Below are 19,664 nucleotides of genomic sequence, written 5' to 3'. Positions count from 1 at the left end.
AAGACACAAGATGTCAGCTAATTCAAATCTAAATGTCCCTGATACGTAAATGAATTGTTAGACATTTTGGGAAATACACTTTCTACATTCATATAAAAGGTCATGAGATCAAGTTTTGCACTAATCTTTGCTTTATTTACTGAAAATATAATAGGCTACTATTTTATCTCTGCACACTCAAAAGTTACAAGTCCTTTTTCATTTAACTGGTTAGGGTTATGAGTGAGGGGTCCCATAGCATTTTTTAAGGGGTCACGCCACTGGTTTAAATTAAGCTTTAAGGGGTTATTTTAGCTTAGCATAAAGGCTGAACATGGAAAAATAGATGTTAAAGTTCAGAAAATACACCTACCAGCATCTCTAAAAGCTCACTGCATAAATAATTATGAATTAATTATTATTAAAAAAAATACAATTATCAGTTGCGATCTTTATTGGCTGGGTGCAGTGACTTTATGGAGTTTGCCAGGCAACCAAGAGACTCTCCTTGAAGTCACTGCATTCAGCTAGTCATACCTGTCACTAGTCATTACCCTCTGTAAAGACATACACATTATGGTTTTTGCAAATATCAAACTTATTGAATATAACATTTTGATTAGTATGCTTTGTACTGTAGGCAGATTATGTCCCCTTGTCTTTATGCTAAATTAAATTAACTGGCTGCTGGGTATAGCTTCATATTCACTACAGGCCTATAGGTAATCAAGGGTTTTTTTCTCAAAATGTCAAATGTCAGACTATTGGAGAGTAAGCTAAATCATATTTGAAACAATTAATCTTACTTTGCATTTTATTGAAGTTCAGTTTGAATAAAATTGTCTATGTGTACATTTATATTAGAATAATTACATTATTAGTATTCTACAATAATCCGCTATGTTAAGCATTCAGTGTTCAGTGTCAGGTAGTTTAGAGGCCACCAGAGTGTAATGTATTATAACTAAATCATCACTGGTCTGTTATAGCGAAGTGGGACTGGGGTCACCCTCAGCATTCCTGATAAACATCCTGTCAATCTATAACCCTGCATATCTGTCACACACACCTTCCTCTCTCATCAGACTGCTTTTTGTCTTCCTAAAAGAGCATCTACCCAGCAGACAGACTCAGTGCAGCCAAAAACTGCAGCCCACGTCAGTAGACAGACCCACCCAAGAGAGGAAAATGGATTTTTTGCTGTTATTCAGAAATTATTTTTATCAATCATGCCTCTCTTCCACCACATCATTTCCTTTACTTCCACTCCATGTAGGTCATGTCATAAAGTTTGCTTACAAAGCAATTACACAATCAGTGTTGTTCCATGTAATAATATCCTTTATACTTATTATACTGTTAAAAAAAAGTTTTTAAAAACATGTCTTTTACTGTGGTTATTTTTAGAGGAACCAGATACCCAGCATCCTGTCATGAGACGGGACTTATAAATAAGAACAGAGTCATAAAGATGAATACTGAAAGAACACAAAAACACAAAGAAAATATAATCATACTGTCATTTTTTATTAACTTGTGGTGACTAGATTTAGAAACTATGTCTGGTTTGATATCTTACGTCTTACGCCCATGTGGACAGACATGAGGTAGGAAGGCTGGACTGCATCCCGGTCCCTTTCACCATAGCACTCACTGGCATCCCTGAGAAAACAACTATAAAACAGAAAATATCCCAAACACAGATGCGGACATTCCTCACCACCACCATCATCAGCCCCCCTTTTCTGTTCTCTGCCATACCACTGATGCATGTGAGTCTGCAAGAGTTTCCTTAATTCAGCAAGGATGGGTTTTAGTAAGGAAAAAATGTGATGGTTTCTGTTTCGTCTCGTACTCCTGGTAAGGCTATACAACTGAAAGCAATCATTCGCCCTTAACACATTAAGCTTTGAAGACTCAGAAGATTTTGAAGGCTTATATAACCAACTTAACAGGCTTTGACTTCTGAGCACGTTTTCATACACCGTTGTGCGATAATACCTGTTTACTTTTGAGCTTTCACCAAGGTCTCATGTTCCACCTCATTCAAACAAAAGACTGGAGGAAAACAATTCATTATTTCATTAGCAGAGGAAACACAATAGATGCAATCTGGCATTTATTCCAACTGCTACAATCTGGATAACACAAGGTGTTATATTGTAACACTCTGTTACATAAGCTTATGAGGTAGGAACATCAAAGCGAATTTTTCTAATCTAATCCTTCTATCACACAATCTTATTTTCAGCCTCCCTCTGGATGGCATTTCAGGGCATTAACTGTTCCTTCTAACCTTGACCCAGCCACAGAAGCGACTCCCCCCTTGATACAAAAAGAGAAACACAGGCCTTGTGATGTACGGTGACCTTTCACCTTTGAGTCAGGTCCTACCCATGATTCAACTGGACCCCTTTATCAACCGTTGTGAGGGATAACATTCGGAAAGCTGTGACCCGCACAGAAGTCAAAGACGAGGTCAACAGGTCTTGCGGGCCACTTGACCATAAAATCAGTCAGGATTTATCATCTGAAGTTCAATCTGGTCAGACTGTTACGTAAATCATCTTTCATAACACTTACTTTAAACATTACAGAGCTCACCTGTAAAGCATCAGAGAGATACATAGATGATGCTACGCAGGCTTGTGGTTTTCCTTAAGATACAATAAGATAAGATAATATAAGATAAGATGAACTTTATTAATCCCTTGCAGGGAAAGTGAACATTATCCAGCCAAGATCATTCATGCTGAGTATACGGCTGGACAGCACACAAGTGGATTATACAACATGCACAGTTTGAGAAATTCCAGTGGGTGTTTTGCAATCTTGTCACTGTTGGAATTCATTCTAATAGAATGAATTCAAGTTGCTGTTCAGTGTCAGGAAGCCACAAACCATTAATAGCCACCTTTCAAGTCTACAGGGGGTAAGAATTTGATACTTTAAAGATTTTAGGTCAAGCAGTCCTTTAAATGCCTTCCAAACCTTTAATGTTCTACTTTTGGTATCATATTTATGTGCTGCTTTCCATTGATTATGCCTATCATAAAGGCTTATGCCAAAAGAAAAATCTTGATAGCAAGTAAACTGATCAGTTCACATAGAGTGCAAAAACTTTTAGTAGCCCGTTATCTAAGAGTGAATAGAAATAAGCACTTTTTTAGCTTTGAGAGCTTCTTATTTTCCTGCACAATCTGAAAATCAGCTTTCATAATTAGATATTTATGGAATATTTTCATATGAATATTTTTGTTTTGAGAAGGCTGGGTTGTTCTTAAGCCCTGACATTTGTTATCTGACTGCTGCCAAACAGCAGTTTATTAGGCAGCAATGTGCACAGAAAATCAAATCCAGGCACAAAGCAGTTAGCAAATACGGATAACATTGACGATCATGTGAATTTTGTAGGCCCTTGCATTAAAAACTTTGTGGTTCAGCAGCCAAAAATATCTCAAATAATGAAGCTTATCCCAGCAGTTCCTAAAAACAATAAAAGAAGGCTTGTGAAAACAGTATACTTTTAACTGCATTACCACGAGATGATGATTGTAATGAAGGCTGGACTGTAACTGTAGCTGGTTGGGAGTATGTGACCACTGTGGTGCATTGGCAAGAATGCAAGGATGTTGGGATGTTATGCACTGATTGGTTAATCCCTGCCACCCAACCAATAGCAATGCTGCTGCTTGGTTGATCCTTGCCACCCAAGCCAGTGACTGATGTACTACACAAATGAACAAGTCCTTCATCACAGTGATTTTAACTAAATATGAGCAAAATTTCATACACTGCTGGTTAGCTGTACTGGACCCAACAGCTCTTAATAATCAGAGCTGCATTTGACACATGAACACGTTTAGTCTCCAATTTAGGAACAAACTACAGTAATTTGTCTCGGTTCAGCAGCTGGCTCTCATCGCTCTTGTGGGTCAGAGGGGCTTGAGTGCTCTCCAACAATGTAGTGCCTCTTCTAAACGTGACACACCACAACCCCATACGTCAACACATCACAGATGGACAGAAAGTTGTCCTGGGAGAGGGATCACAGTCTGTGGTATGCACTCTTTGCATTGCATATTACTCAGACATCTTCAAACAGGAGTGGATGGCTAATGAATGAGCAATGTAAACAAAACGGCTCCATTCTATCTTAGATAGGCTCTCCCTCGGGCCCTCTCTTACCGTCTCTGTCTCCGTACCCTTCCTTTCCTTTCATCCACCCCTCTTTCCCTGGCTGTCATCCTCTTCTAATCTCACATCTCTTAGTTCTTCCCTTTGTTCAAATACCATCTTTTTCCTCTAGTCTTATTATTACTTCCTAAACCTCCCATATTTTCTTCCTTTTCTTAGACACGGTGCCCCCTTAGAGCTCAGAGACTTGGAGTGATTCCCCTTCAGTGTTTATCAGTTGGCTCCCCAGCACCATGTGAGCTTGTGGAATTTCCTCTATAGCTCGCCCGGCAGGTCCAGCTCACCTCCTGATGGATCTCACACAGACACGTGTGCCTCTGTATACATCTCACAAAGATCAGGGCAGAGATAGAATCACAGGCACGTGTAAAGAGAGAAGAGGTTTGAGGAGAGAAGGGTGAACGAGTTAGACAGAAATGTAGAATGAAAACCTTCAGCTACAGTGCGTCAGGCCTCGTGACTCACTTTATTGGGAGTTCTACTCGACCTCCACACACACCCGCTGAGCTGTGCATACACACAAATAAATACTGTTCCAGATACACAAACAAAATAATACTGAAGCTGTAAACCTATGAACACAAGTATTCATATATCATATAAAGATGCCAAGCTTGAGAAAGCATTAAAGATCAGTTTGTCTTTTTTAATTAGGAAAAGATTTTTAAACATAAGCTCAACAATAAGACTAAATCACCATTTTAATCATGTAATTAAACAGCTTATTCTTGCTGTATAACTGTACAGGGGGGAGTTCTAAAAAATGTCTCCGCTCTCATGCAGAATATCTGTCTTTTTAACATTGTCTGTGACATATGTAGTCATGTATGAGGAAACGCAGACTTCTGTAAACTTGCCGCAGAGCAGCAGGAGCAACAAAGATCCAAACCGACATCTGGAAACAGTCACATGGTGAAGAACACATACACAAAATACCCTACTTTGTCGAAATATAAATCTGCGTAAAGCCCACTGATAGACACAGACAAGGACATTAAGTGAGCTGACAGATTTTCATTTCACCTCCTGGTAAAACTTCAATCAATTTTATCTTAGCAGAGCCCTTGAAGCTGTTTATTAGATCTCCAGCAAGGACATGACAACCCAAAAAACTATTTGGAAAATAAACACTGTCACTGATGATTCTCTGTTGCTGTTGTTCATTTCAATTAAAACTGATGATCTAGGGTGGAATTAAAGAGCTTTTTCTGCTGGTACAGTGACAGCTTTGGCTCTCATTTATCCAATCATTAGCTATCAGAGTTCCTACTGTGAGACAAATGAAACAAACGGAAACATTTCCAAGCTCGTTAGTGTTATTATGTTCAATCTGAGATGCACATGCAGGATGAAGAATCCCAGCAAACGTACTGAGATACTCCCCCAGACACATAAAATAAACTAATTTATAACTGGCTTAAGAAAAGAGAGTGACCCAGGTCAAACCAGTGTTTGGGCATCACTGCCATTCCATGTGTACGCTCAGTCAGTGTCAGTTTGAGTGTGTATATATGTATATATATATACATTATATATATAGATATGTATCCCACAGTGCATGCCAGGCGTATCTGTGTATACGAGTGCACACATGTGAACTCCATGTGTGTCTCAAGAAATATGCTGCTTGAATCCAACACACTCTGAAAATAAACCCTGGGGTCAACAAACAAGACCAAGAGAGGGGAGTCCATCCATGTGCTGCTGTGTGTTCGAGAGGAGGGGTTGTAGGGTAAAAAAATGTGCTTTGCCCTCTGTTTTCCTGTCTGCAGCAGGAACAGAACTCTCTGACTTCTGAGTGAACTATCCTCGGTCTGTGCGATTAGGAGGACACAACAAGCACCCAGAGTTTGGTTTGGAGGAGCTCAGGCACAGGAAGGAAGCTTGTCCTCTGGGGGAGTCACCCTTTGGGAGTCAAGGATCTGGAGGTCACTGAAGACAAGCTTGTAAAATTCAACACCCACAATTGGAGAATGTGTGCAGAGGAATGAGCAGAATCCAAAAGCAAACAGGCATTCTGCAAGAATGTTCAAACATTTGTTATTTAAAGTCATCAATCATATTAAATACAAAAATAAAGTGGTCAATGTTGAGGGCAATCCAGATAAATCAGCGCAACAACTACCATGACAACCCATCTTAGACAGGTTTAAACTTCCAGAAAGGAATAATAACACTAATTTGAGGAACCATGATTCTGAGTTATATGCTAACACCAGCATGCTCACAATGGCAATGTTAGCATGCTGATGTTTAGTATAATGTTGTCATAGTGACCATCTCAGCTTGCCAACATTTGTGAATTAGCACTAAACATAAAGTGTAGCTTAGGCTGATGTGAATGTCATTAGTTTTTGTCATTAGCATTTGGCCATAAACCAAACTATTGGACAATAAAACATTTTTACCGGATGATGTTTCCTGATGAAAAGTCAGGTTGTCACTGAAGTTAGGATACAGTATGTTGTACAGAAAGAATATATGTCTGCACCAAATTTCATAGCAATCCATCCAATATATGTGGTAATATTTCAGTCTAGAACAAACTAGTGAATTGACAGACTGACATAATGCAGGCCAGTCATAATGGCTTGTTTTATGTGCTGCCACCACCTAGTGGTAAATCTACATGTGAAACATAAAAAGTGAAATGCTTGACACCTATTTGGATAGTAAAATGGACCATGCAATGTTGTTGAACAAGGAGGATACTTTTGATTACTGTTGGATTCACAGCTGAATTATTGTAGAACTGTGAATAATTATCATTAAGACAAATAAAATACTAAAGAATAATATACTGATACAATAATACTACAACTTTCAATATACTGTGTATGATGGGATACAATTCATGTATTTCAAGAGAAAACAAACAGTATACGCAGACATAATTTTCAAAGAGAATATTTAATAATAAAAATGTGTGGTGGTCTTACAAACATGAATTCAACAAATTAACACAGAAAATGTGTTTTTGCATTTTGATGCTTTAAAAAAAGTCCCAACATCAGATGTTATTAACATCTGTTTTTGGTGTGAGATCAAAATACGAATTTGCATAACCTGTAGCAGAATTGGTATTTGTCATTATCATTAAGGCCACTGGGAGGAAGGAGGTCACAGCATGCATGTAGAAACACACTCACACACACAAACACACACATGCTTAGGTTACTTTAAGGGAAACTACATTCATTTCCTGGAGGCTTACCCTAACCATAACTACTACGTGCCAAGCCCAAACCCTAACTCTAACTTTGACCATAGACCCCGAGCCACTGTCCCTGAAAGTAGGACACACACACACACACACACACACACACACACACACACACACACACACACGCACAATGACGTCCCAATAACTCCAGTCAAATGTCTCTCGAAGACATGCAGTCACTAACAAGGAATTTGCTTAACAAAATGATACATTACAATGCAGTAATCCTCAATCACAGTGATTCTCAACAATCAAACTATTAATTCGATTTTAATCTGTTGAGAAATGTCAGGATTAGTGTGACTAAAAGTAAAGTAAGTAAAATATGTTTTCCCACAGTCACGCTGTCATTTCTTGATTTGTATTTCATACAGGCTGGTTGGGAGTAATGTTTTTAGTAAAGAACTCACACTGCACGTACCACTCTTAACAAAATTGCATTGTAAATTAAACTGCACTTGGATAAGTAACTCAAGTAATAACGTAATGACTTGAATACTTAGTTACTTATCAAAGTATAGTATACCATCCGCCGCACAGAGAGAAGAGATGAAAAGGTCTAATACTAACTAGACTGTGGAAGCAAACTACTGGACCGACATGACATTGAAAGAGTCAAGTGGGAAGTCAAAAAGATGTCAGCTCCCACTTCTAAGAGAATTGTGAACAGGTCCCACAGGCAAAAAGATAAAATGTTAGTTTGTTCTGGTCCCAGTTTGCACAGCCAATTCTTTGTGTCTTACAGAGAGGTTTCCTTGGATTCTGGCAATACAGGCCTGAAGGTTAAGATCTCTGTGAAGGTGTGACCTACAAAAAGAAGCATAGAGGAGAAAGACAACTGATTAATAAAACATTGGAGTCCATACTGTCTTCCTCCTTTCCCCTCTGTCCTTCATCCTCCTGACATTACATCGTTCACCCCTTATTGATCTTATCTTTTTTTCTGTTTCCTTGCACCATGATTAGTCTAACAGCTCCTTCCCTTCGTCCTTACGTTTCCACTGGTCCAGGGGGAGGTCTGTGTTGTCTAGCGAGTGGTCGTACAGCTGTGCTTCTGTTTCCTCATCAGGTTCTCTGAACTCCGTGAAGTAAGGCAGCGAGAGAGCTTCTGAAGCCGTAACCCTGTTATCTGGATCCAGCAATAACATACGCTCCAGCACAGACACAGCTGAGGGAAGAGGGGAAACCATTAAATTGAATCAGAGTTTGACTGTCAGATGGAAAATGAATGGAATTAAAAGACTGAGCATGCCCTACCTTGTTGGTTAGTTGTGGAAAAGACATTTTGTAGGTCTTTCTTTTCCACTTTTGGAAGACTTTTTATGTAGCCTTTGGCCTAAAAGAAGACATTAATACATCATTCTTAAACAAATCAATATGCTCATAGTTACATGTGAGGCGTGTGGATTTGGATTTAGAGATCTGCCCATTTGTGCCTCCTATTTCTAAAATTTGGAAGATATGGCGACACAATTGAGCATCATAACAAAGTCAGGGAGAGCATGTTTAACATGTATGTGTCACACAATCTGAACTCACATCCTCAGATTCTAGTTTTGATACAAATTCCTGAGTTGGTGTTCCTGTAATCTTCATGATCTCGGTCAGCTGATCAAGGTCTGAGGAACAGGGGTCAAGGATCAAATACGATGTCAAGGGATACTTTCTAAAAGGTTAAGAAAAACATCAAAAGGGTAAGAGTGGTAAAAGGATACGGTCGCTGCCTTTGAAGAGAGGTTTTCCTTGCAGCATCTCCGCCATAATGCAGCCCACAGACCAAATATCCACTGAAGAAGAGAAAACATAGTTCTTAAACCCCATTCATTTCATACTTCATAAGATCCCAAAGGTTTTACAGCTACAGGACACTGTAGACCAGTGTTAAGCAGCATAGGGTGCATGCATTCCCAAATAAAGTGCTTGCAATTAAAGGTAAAGTGCTCCACCTAGTGGTCAATACTTATTGTTACCCACCAACTCCATTGAACAAATGTGTTTGTTACACCTCTCTACTACATGTCCTACTGTACCACAGTGACACAAGCCCATCTTAACCTTTTTATTCATATATTGCTTTGCCTTAAAGGGTCTTTTACACCATATTCACAATCATACAGAAAAATCTGTCAATGGAAAAAATAATAAATACTCCCACAGTACACTTAAATAACTGATACATTTCACATTTTAAAATAACACAGTAATTCAGTGCTAATTGGCATTAATGGAGAACACATTGATGAAAGATGACAGTACAAGATTGGATTTGTTCTTTTAATCCACATTACCAGTTTGAGTGTAGTGCATCCAGCTCAGGATGACCTCTGGGGCTCTGTACCATCGAGTCACCACATACCCGGTCATCTCACTGTCTGCCTGCCGCGCCAAACCGAAGTCCAAGATCTAACAGAACATGGAAGGAAATACAGTAGAGTGAAATACAACAAAATTGACATGCAATAAGGAACTACTGTCAGAAACACAATTAACAATTAAACCTTGTAAACATTCCTTAAAATGAGAGGTTTGGTATTGTGGTAAAGAGCACATGCTGTTTAAAAATTACCACAAATTAAATATTTTCAAATGTTGTGTTTGTTTGTGTTATCAGGGCGTGTACAGCTGTACCTTGAGCTCACAGTCTTGATTGATGGCAAGATTTCCTGGTTTGAGGTCCTGCAAAAGTTGATATGAAAACAATGATCAACAGTGACTGTGAAATTATTGTGAGTCTGCAGCAAACAATCAAGAGAAAAGTTACAGTTATAACAGTTGTTGGCCCAAAAAACAGAAGAAAACTATTCATTGGGAGCTTAACAGTGTCTTGACCTTGCTCCTTTGGACCATACAATGAAACATTTTTTAAATAATTTGCCTTGATGTGCACACACATGGTCCCTCTTCTACTGTCAGCTGTGTCACACATACATAGTGGACATACAAACAATATAAAAGCCAACTTACCCTATGAATTATACCAGCAGAATGAATATACTGTAATAAAAGAATATAACAGAAATTTAACAAACACAATTAAACCCAGGTAATAAAATACACACATTATAAAGTCAAAATGTTCTCCACCTTAAGCCCTTTGAGCATCTGATAAACCAAATACTGAATTTTTTCTTCTGACAGCCTCTGTAGCTTCATCAGCTTCCCCAGATCTGTCCCCATGAACGGCATCACCAGATAACTTGAGGAAGAAGGAGACATTACAAGAGCTACATTCTCTTCAGCAAGTTTCCAATTTAAAATTATTTTGGCCAAACTTGATCAAATAAATGCAGAAGAGTGCAGCAGAAGGAGCATTTAAATGCACTTACAAATCATGGAATCTGTCCAGAGAGAGGTCAGCTGTGAACACATCTAATAGGCCAATCACCTGCACCAAGCAAAAATGACAATATCACACTACTTGAATACAACTGTCAAGTCTTAATTGAATCAGCATTATAAAAGAGTGCAGAAATACAAAAGAAATACTGCAGTCTTAAGAGCTTGGAGCCTTTAAGTATGATAATGTTGTGTCTCACATTTTCATGTTTTATGTGTTTAAGTAGCCTCAGTTCCCTGTAGGAACGCTTGGCAAAGAGCTCAGACTGGAAAGGCCGGTACAGCTTCTTGATGGCTACTTTGGTCCCTGTTCTGGCGTCCACTGCTGAGCTGAAAGTATAAATATAACAAAAGGTTGTGAGACAACATATCTTCCAAAAAAGACCAGCTGATCTATACTATCACCAGTATGAGGAAATGTTAATTACTAAGTTAACTGAGATCAGCATGTCAGTTAAGATCATTAAGGTCATTTGATATCTTCTGATCAGGAATGTCCCCTATATGCCAAAACCTGTATTTACAGACAACCCCCCCCCCTCCCTCCCCCCTCATCTGCTAGCCCATTGAAGCATTCCTGCTATAGCAGGGGGCTCCATATACAGCATTTATAATCAAACTACAATTTTCAGAGTTGTTCATGTGTTATTAAATTGCATTCAGCCAGTCAGAGCAGTTCCACCCGCCCACACAGTTAATCATTTACAACAATGGGGGCCGCTTGCTGTGAGACGCACAAAGGTGCCTGAAAAGCTGCTTCATTGTTGTGAATCAGCAAACTTGGCTGAGCGCACCTCAATCACCCTCCCAGCTCATGCTGGCTTCATAACTTAATCATCTTTTATTTGACTAAAGACGTCAGGGCGTTTGGGGTGAATCCACAGCGGAGGTATCGGTGCAAGTGTCTCCATCATATAAGGAAATGAAGCAGCATGTGTTCAGCGGAGCGCAGATACTTTGTCTTTTGTTTGGCGATGGCACAGTGCGGCCGCCTGTATATCACCATCTGCTCCGTCGTTCTCTTTTGTTAACATGCTCCATTTACACCAGCAGTCTGATCTGTAGTGCTTCATCCAGTTTCGCAGGTTTCACTTACCAGACCGTCCCGTACGCTCCGGTTCCCACCTGCTTCAGATCTCGGTATCGCTCCGGTACTTCCCATGAGGTTTTGTTGACTTCTTGGCGATAATAGCCGGGTCTGACGCGCCTAGACATTGTTATTCTTAAAAAATAAAATCAAAGAAGTCTAGGATTTGCTTTTCTTTAACTGTTCGTTTCTCCTCGGTCGCTACACACCCATTGTTCCAGATCGGGCTTACAAGCTCACCCTCGATCATTGCGCAGCTCTGCGTTACAGCAGCTCAGGGCGCACCCTGAGGTCACCAAGCCACTCCCGAGTCCTGTACTAGACCTACAATTAAAGGTGAGAAGACTGGAATGTGAGTGAGACTAGGCTAAAAGTACACGCGTCGGTAGGTGCACACAAATTTGGAAGTCGATGATAAACTATCCTGCAGCTGTAGTTGTGGTATATACCTCAGCGCCTCTATGCTTTGTGCATGCAGGTGGGGTGAGTAAATGTTTGGGGCTTGCTGGGGCATGAACACCCAGAAGTGTACACGAAGAGAGAGAGAGAGAGAGAGAGAGAGAGAGAGAGAGAGAGAGAGAGAGAGAGAGAGAGAGAGAGAGAGAGAGATCTAACCACTATGTGGTTATGAAACTACTAGAATGATGGTTATATAAAGAAACATCAGATTATGTGATCTATATCTGTATTATATTTCTATGAAGAGGAAAATATGAATGGCTAATATTGATGTAGAGCAGTCTAGTGGCTGCCTGGAAACATAACATAAACATAAACATATAACACAACGGACATTCAGTTCCTAAAATGCAAATAACAGCTATGGTTGTTATACATTACACACAAAATATAAACACACAGCGTCTACTGACTGCTCAGTTTATTAGAATATGTTACGGCTACAGGTGAGGAACATATATCAGGAAATATTTCAAATGTATTAAGGAAAAATAAAAACTCTTAGACATAATCTCATTTTTATCAAATTCTGCTCTACTTGTGGATTCATTTTGACAAAAGGAATGAATTCATTTACCAAACCGACTCGTTCAAGAAGCAGAGGCAATACAGTTAAAACTAATTTGTGAATGAGGACAAGTGTGTTTCCCTTTCTACAAATAATTGTGATGGTTGAGGAACAGTCTGTAATAAACTTCCCCTGACACGTTTGCATGTGTAATCACAACAAAAGTCAGATTTAAAACATAGTTCCCATTTTTTTTACTTGCCTGGCTCTGACTTAGTGGTAGTTTTGATCCTTGGTGAACATTGTGGATAACACAAAACTGTATCATTTGATGTTTTGGACTCAGTGCCTATAAAGTGATGTTATGACTATGGTAAATGTTTTCTGTTACAGGAGAATATATTGTGTGCGTTTTTTTTCTAGTGCGGCTTTATGATTAAGTGCAATCACTCCCTGTCACTCACGAAACATGGCTGAAACATCATCTACTGTTTCAAACATCATAATATTTGGTATAAATTGAGATGACACCCTGCAGTTTGTCAGAGTCAGACAGGCCACTGTAGGACTTGTTGTCTGAGTCGTCATTACTCGCTAGTTAACACAAAGCAGACAGGGAATAGGCAGAGGGGCTTCTTTGTAAAGCGGCATAGTCACAAGAAATGAAAAATACTTTGTTTTCTTCTTTCAATTAATGCCAATGGAATTGAGGGGCATCCACAAAGGGTTAAATCCTTGAAATTGTCCCTTCTGATGTTAAATCCTCTTTAAATGTCTTGTTTTAAGCATAAACCTCAAGACATGGAAGAAAATGATAATTAGAAGACTGTTTCCTGGCACGTCACACATGGTAAAAAGCTTTTGACCAACAATAGCCATAGCCATGTCATATTTGTAATAATGTATGTGTAGCACCAAATTCAACTCATTCCCTGACTGCCTTGTATCATCTAGGATGCCTGTGGGGTGTCTCATGCTAACTTCCCTAACACTGCCTGCCAAAGCCATAGAGAGTTGGTACAGTGAATGGAGAGGAGAGGAGTCTCATAAAAAGTAAAAAAAAAACCAACAACTCTCTTTTCACTTTAGGCAGGCAAGCTAATGCTAAGGGAAGTTATTACGAAGATCATGTGACACAGATTTCATGAGCCCAAGCTGGAGGCTTGCTGTCATAGGGAACAGGGTTTCGGGCAGAGGATGTTGATGCCTCCCCCTCTTGCTGGTGCTCATCCCCTTCGTCCCTCTCTCCCTGTTCGGTTGTTCCACCTCGTCCCTTCCACGCAGGAAGCTCCAGACCTGGCTGGGAGGAGAAAGGCTTCTCCAGAACCTTGAGGACCTGCTGAACCTGTGGCACAGGGAAGTGAGAGTAGGTAAAAACCCCAAAAGTGAAACGCTAAAGCTGAAGAGAGCAAAAAGGGAATTGAGTGTAATCTTCACTTTGGTACTGTATGCAAAAATGTGTGCTGTTGGAACACAATTTTTTATGGTAAGTATTAATTCTTTTTCTAGCTCAGATGCACTTAAATGTGTTGTTAAAGATCAACACATTAGATGCTGACCTCAGAGAAGTCCCCACTCTCAGCGGCCTCAATTGCATTCTGGGCAATGTAGTTCCTGAGGACCACACGTGGGTTGGTGCTGTCCATCACCTTCACCCGCTCCTCCTGCACGGCCTGCACATCACTCTGTCCCTCCAGCTCTCGAGCCAGACGCTTCCTGCAGCAGTGATAACACAAAGCGCTCAGTCAGAGTTACAGTAATAGAACAATGCCAGACTCAACAGCCCATTTCCTCCTTTTTCCCTCTATCCGCCCCTTTTATCAGTCACACTTCACTCATCACCATCCACACAGATATCTCTCATCCGGCTCATGCAGTTTTCATGCTGACTGTCCCCCCACCCCCCTCATTATTTCCTGCAGATATCTCACCTATAGCGTGTGATCCAGTGGGTCCACTCCTTGGCGTGTTTGATTTTGAGCTCATCCTCGTTGGTCTCCATCAGGTCTTTCAGTTTGCTGAGCCTTTCTAGCTGCCTCGCTATTGTCATCCTGTCTGAGATCATCTGGAACAGCGCTGGGTTGCTCTGAGCCATAGAGAGCAGCATCGCCAGCTCACTGTCAACAGCGGGCAGAAAGCATAACACTTATAAATGTGTAAAGAGGAACAGCTCTGCCAATGCATTCAGTCCAGACCTGTTGTTAGATACTTCATGGGGAATATGAGGTAATGAGATAAAGAAAAGACAGACATTATCTTTATGGCACATTCTGCTATGCTGGTTATGTTTACATGCACAAGATGCCAATTTGGTAAGACCAGCTAACATGATTAAAGGTTACCCCAGTTACTCTTAACCTCATGTTTACATCTGGTTTTGTGATCGGTTGCCCCTCTATGGCTTCCAAAATATAACCCAACTTAATCTACACTGTTCTGTACACAACGCTGGACTGTATTAGAACAGGAAAGGTTGTATTTTCTCTAACATTGTTTGACTTCTGACTGCAGATCGTGGCTGTTTCCATGATGTTACAAATGGGCTGTTGCAGATACAAGATTGCACAAGCCATTCCCATACAAAGTTAGTTTCTATTTGTCAGAGTACAGGTAGCAACTTCCAAAAAGTAGCTCCACTATGGTTGAGTTTCAGTAACAGAAATGTATCTGAGTGAGCAAACAGCAAGTGAATACTAGAGGTTTCAGTGGAGGAAAACTTTAAAGCTGCATTAATTAAAACTTTTGTAACAATAGAGCAATTGTAGTAATCCAATAATAGTAATCTGAAAAAGGTTGCTAATTATGACAAACACAATTCTATTCTATTCTAATCCAACTTTGCAGTATCCTTCAGCTCCAAGGAGCTTTTTAGCGTCTTTCAGCTCATTGTTTTAGTTTTATGCCCCAAACTTCATGGTTTTGGTTCAGTTCCACTCCAAACCCCATTCTGCTTTCAGTTGCACCACGGCTGTTTTCTATGATAAAGCACTGGTGAACCCTGCTGTCCACTAACTGCACAGCACCAAATAACACACAGACAAAGATAGTGATGAGCTTGTGAATATACTCGAGTGTATAGCAGCTAAAGAGCCAGATGGTTCCCCATAAGGGTATGTGGAGCTAAAACAAGAATAAATATTGGATCAAGTGAGCAGAAAATATGATGCTAAATGAATGATAATAATGCTTCTCGCCTAGAGGATGTGTTACTAGGCAACTATTTGATAACACTTCCACCATAACAACTTTATACACTGATAATATATCAAATTGATGCTCTGGGATGCATTTTTTAAGTTTTTAAAAGTTTATTTTCCAGGTATGTTTGAAACCCAAACAGATAATGTTAGTATGAAATGAGTCAAAACCTGAAAGTGCACAGTGTGTGGCAACCTTAATTAGCTCACCGTGGATCCATAGTGGGTTTGTTGGCAGCCTTGAGCTCCTCTAAAGACGCACACTGCTCCAGCAGGAGGTTTGCAGCCTCTTTGACACGTTCCTCCTCTCCCCCGCTCTCTCCTTCGGTGGGACAGGAGATCTGACTCAAGCTGCGGAAGGTGTTGGTGAAGTCAGCACCTATGCAGGAGCCAGACAAGGTAGTGATCAAGAAGGAAACTGAAATTGACACCCATATGTGGTTTTTAAGAGCAGCGGGGCTTTTTGCAGTGCTTCATAGGACTTCTCACAGACCCAATACTCTCATCAGAGTATTGGGTCCTTTTGTCTCACCCTTTTGTCTCACCTGTGTCGTGCATGATCTGCAGCAGCTCAGTGATCAGGATCTCGTCCTCAGGTTCCTGCTTCTTCAATAACCCCAGCTTCTTTCTCATGTTCTCTAGATAGAAGCCATTATACAAATCCAGGTACTCTTCCATGATGGCCTCTGCCCGGTCAGGTGGCAGCTCTGGGTTGAGAGCCTCTGCTAGCTTCACCAGGTTCCACCTGCAGATAGCAGGCTGGGCCTGGTAGGAGTAGCGTCCAGAGTTGTCTGAGGCATTGCAAATGAAGTCTGGATCAAACCTAAGAGAGACAAGGGAACTTCATATCCTGAACTTGTGCATTACGATTACATTTACCAGTTCATTATCGTTTCAACGTACTACTGTATGATGTTGTTTAGTATGTTTTTCTGCAGCAAATGCAAAGGCTTTTTAAAAACCTTGAACCTAGATCACTAAACCATCAACACTCTGTAAATATCAGACCTGTCCATGAAGCCATATGGACCGTAGTCCAGTGTGAGTCCCAGGATGCTCATGTTGTCGGTGTTCAGGACTCCATGGCAAAATCCTACACATTGCCACTGAGCTACGAGCCGAGCTGTACGAAGCATCACCTACAAACAGGAAGAGAACAGACGTTTTGTAAATGACCAGGAGAAAATGATTTTTCTGCATCCTGAAGAACAAACCCTGGGTACATAGATGATATGATTGCTTACTAATTTAATTAGCAAAATGTCAAAAGTCTCTATCCAGACTTTAATTCTTTGTTAATATCTTAATCTTGTATTGAGCAGAGGGCACAGTGACCCAGTACATGCAGTCACGATGTCTACAGCAGCTTAACCGGATAAGAGGATCCAAATGTTCCTGGCTTCAAACATTAATGTCAGGCCTTGAATCGATTAGATGCTGATCTGAGTGAATGCTGTAAAACTTATAAATCATTGACTGAAACTTGGATGTGGACGGCTGGGAGAGAAAGTGCCAGTCGGGTGCTCTGACCTCTCTGAAGAAAGCCACGTTCCTCTCCACCCGGTCGGGGAAATTCTGCTGGATCTCGGGGTAGAACATCTCAATGACATAATCCAACATCTGTCCTCGGATCTCATCACGTCCGTAGCTGGGACCCTGGCGGCCTGTGTGTTCATCTGCGCGTTTAAATATCTCAAAGGATCCAAACCTGCTCGGGTAGTGCACAACCATGACAAACAACTCCTGTGTATACACACCCAGAAGCTTGCACATCTGTGATAGATGACAGAGGCGCAATGTCTACTCACCTGAGAAAAGTGGGAGCGATGCGGAGGACCACGGAACATCTCTCATGGCGAGGGTTTCCGCTGTAGTACACATCTCGTACCACTTTGCTGTCAGAGGTCACTACGGAGCCCGCTCTGGTGGTGGGAACACCCAAGAAGTGCATCGCCTCGCTGCACAGGAACTCTCTTATACTGGAGCGAAGGACTTTACGGCCATCAGCTTGTCTATGGAGGAGAGAGAGAGAGACAGCATACACATGACATCAAAATGCATATTCAATTTCTGCTGTTTTATCCTTTCCTTATACTGTCCCAAAGAACTGATTGTAGACATAATGTGCTGTTTGTGTTGCAATTTTCTGCAATTCACCTTTTTATGTTAAATATCACACTTAGAATGGTAAATGGTAAATGGACTATACTTATATAGCGCCTTTCTAGTCTTTGCGACCACTCAAAGCACTTTACATTACATGTCATTCACCCATTCATACACTGATAGCAGGATGCCTACTCATCAGGGGGAATTTAACCATTCATTCACATTCACCAGCAACGGGAGCAATTTGGGGTTAAGTGTCTTGCCCAAGGACACATCGACATGTGGACTGGAGGAGCCGCCAATCTTCCAATTGGAGGACGACCGCTCTACCTCCTGAGCCACAGCCGCCACTTAGAAGAAAATTATATCCATTATACTGCATCTTATGTTCATTTAAATTCCTTTGAATTTAAAAAAAAATATTAATAAAGTTAAATTACCTGTATTTACCTTTTGAGTTATTTTTACTTATCAAAACACCCCAACTGCAGTTTGATTGATATTACCTGGAATGCACAATAAAAAACATGATTCAAGAAAGTTAATAAAAAATTGAGATATTTGATTTTTGTTTTTTTCCTCCTTATTTATTACTGGTTATCAGTCATCTATAAAGCACTTTTAAAAATACTTTAAACTGCACTAAAGTTAGAGGGAAGCTGCGACAACTAAAGTTTACTGATTATTTTTGGGAGATTCTTCAACTTCTCCAATTCTACCTCATCAAGATTTCATCAGTTTTTTGCGGAGCAACATGCGGTGACACCTGCATCTCATAAATCCAATATAAGCATGGCAAAAAAAACATCTTGATGTAAGGTTTGCTCTGCGTGTAACAATTAAAAACAGCTCGTACCTGGAATAAGGAGTCAGTCCTGCTCCCTTCACCTGCATCTCCCACCGGCCGCTCGGATTTTCCCGCAGCAGCTCTGGCTTCTGGCCGGGAGGCACCTTTACCTCGCCCAGGTAGCAGGCCGCCCCGTCGCCCAGCTGTCCGGCGAACTGGCCGAATTGATGGCCGCAGTAGCAGTGTGCAGCGGGCTCGGATCCAGGCATCACTGTTGAGCCGCTGAGATACTCTGGCCCGAGAGGATCTTCCTCGACCTCCTTTCCATCAAGCCCCAGCAGCGCCAGGGCTTCATACGACACGGTCACGAACCGGGGCTTTGTAAGCGGCTGCGGTTTGACCCGAGAGAAACACGCTCCTTTCACCTGTCGCACACCCGGCTCCTCGGAGGGGTCCAGAGGAAGTTTCTTCAGGGCTACGTTGTCGAAGTCGAGCCGCTCTAGAGGCGAACGACTCATGGCCAGACCCATTTCATCCATCCCGACTTCACCGGTACCGAAGAGTCTAAAGGCGGACACACCTGGGAGGAAAAAACGACACCGTCCCAACTGCGGTCCTAGATAAGCCATCCAACTGCACCCATCTGACCGCTTATATAGTCGCTTGCGCACTTATAAAGTACTTGCTAGTCATGCTTTCATAATCCTGCAAGCAACAGCGGATGTTTGCGAGACAAGTGGTGCTACATTATTATTTGTCCGACTGGAAACACGCAGTTCGGA

The 19,664-nt window shown here is 41.0% G+C and overlaps 2 protein-coding genes across 2 annotated transcripts; both read right to left on the bottom strand.

Moving 5' to 3' along the window:
* Positions 1 to 7,720: 7,720 nt before the first annotated feature.
* mapk12a (mitogen-activated protein kinase 12a) lies at positions 7,721 to 12,080 on the bottom strand. Its single transcript, XM_053318508.1, has 12 exons — positions 11,832 to 12,080; positions 10,936 to 11,065; positions 10,726 to 10,784; positions 10,484 to 10,595; positions 10,364 to 10,393; positions 10,028 to 10,075; positions 9,688 to 9,802; positions 9,115 to 9,186; positions 8,939 to 9,018; positions 8,657 to 8,735; positions 8,394 to 8,567; positions 7,721 to 8,206 (listed from the first exon to the last, which is right to left on the bottom strand). The coding sequence occupies exons 1-12, from the start codon at positions 11,948 to 11,950 to the stop codon at positions 8,139 to 8,141; spliced, it is 1,086 nt and encodes a 361-aa protein (XP_053174483.1). The 5' UTR covers positions 11,951 to 12,080; the 3' UTR covers positions 7,721 to 8,138.
* Positions 12,081 to 12,685: 605 nt separating this feature from the next.
* selenoo1 (selenoprotein O1) lies at positions 12,686 to 19,599 on the bottom strand. Its single transcript, XM_053318506.1, has 9 exons — positions 18,952 to 19,599; positions 17,795 to 17,998; positions 17,517 to 17,694; positions 16,995 to 17,125; positions 16,532 to 16,809; positions 16,197 to 16,365; positions 14,721 to 14,906; positions 14,349 to 14,505; positions 12,686 to 14,134 (listed from the first exon to the last, which is right to left on the bottom strand). Exons 1-9 carry the CDS (start codon positions 19,509 to 19,511, stop codon positions 13,907 to 13,909), a joined length of 2,091 nt encoding a protein of 696 aa, XP_053174481.1. The 5' UTR covers positions 19,512 to 19,599; the 3' UTR covers positions 12,686 to 13,906.
* Positions 19,600 to 19,664: the final 65 nt, after the last annotated feature.

The sequence above is a fragment of the Scomber japonicus genome, chromosome 5 (genome assembly GCF_027409825.1).
Source record: "Scomber japonicus isolate fScoJap1 chromosome 5, fScoJap1.pri, whole genome shotgun sequence".
Lineage (NCBI taxonomy): Eukaryota > Metazoa > Chordata > Actinopteri > Scombriformes > Scombridae > Scomber > Scomber japonicus.
This window is presented reverse-complemented; position numbering and strand designations above follow the sequence as displayed.

Coding starts and splice junctions, on each gene's coding strand:
- mapk12a (XM_053318508.1), bottom strand. CDS start 11,950: ATGTCTAGGCGCGTCAGACCCGGCTATTATCGCCAAGAAGTCAACAAA. Junction 10,076..10,363: donor CTGCTGGTATAATTCATAGG/GTAAGTTGGCTT, acceptor CAACTTTTGCAG/GACCTCAAACCAGGAAATCT. Junction 9,803..10,027: donor ATCAAGACTGTGAGCTCAAG/GTACAGCTGTAC, acceptor ATGTTCTGTTAG/ATCTTGGACTTCGGTTTGGC.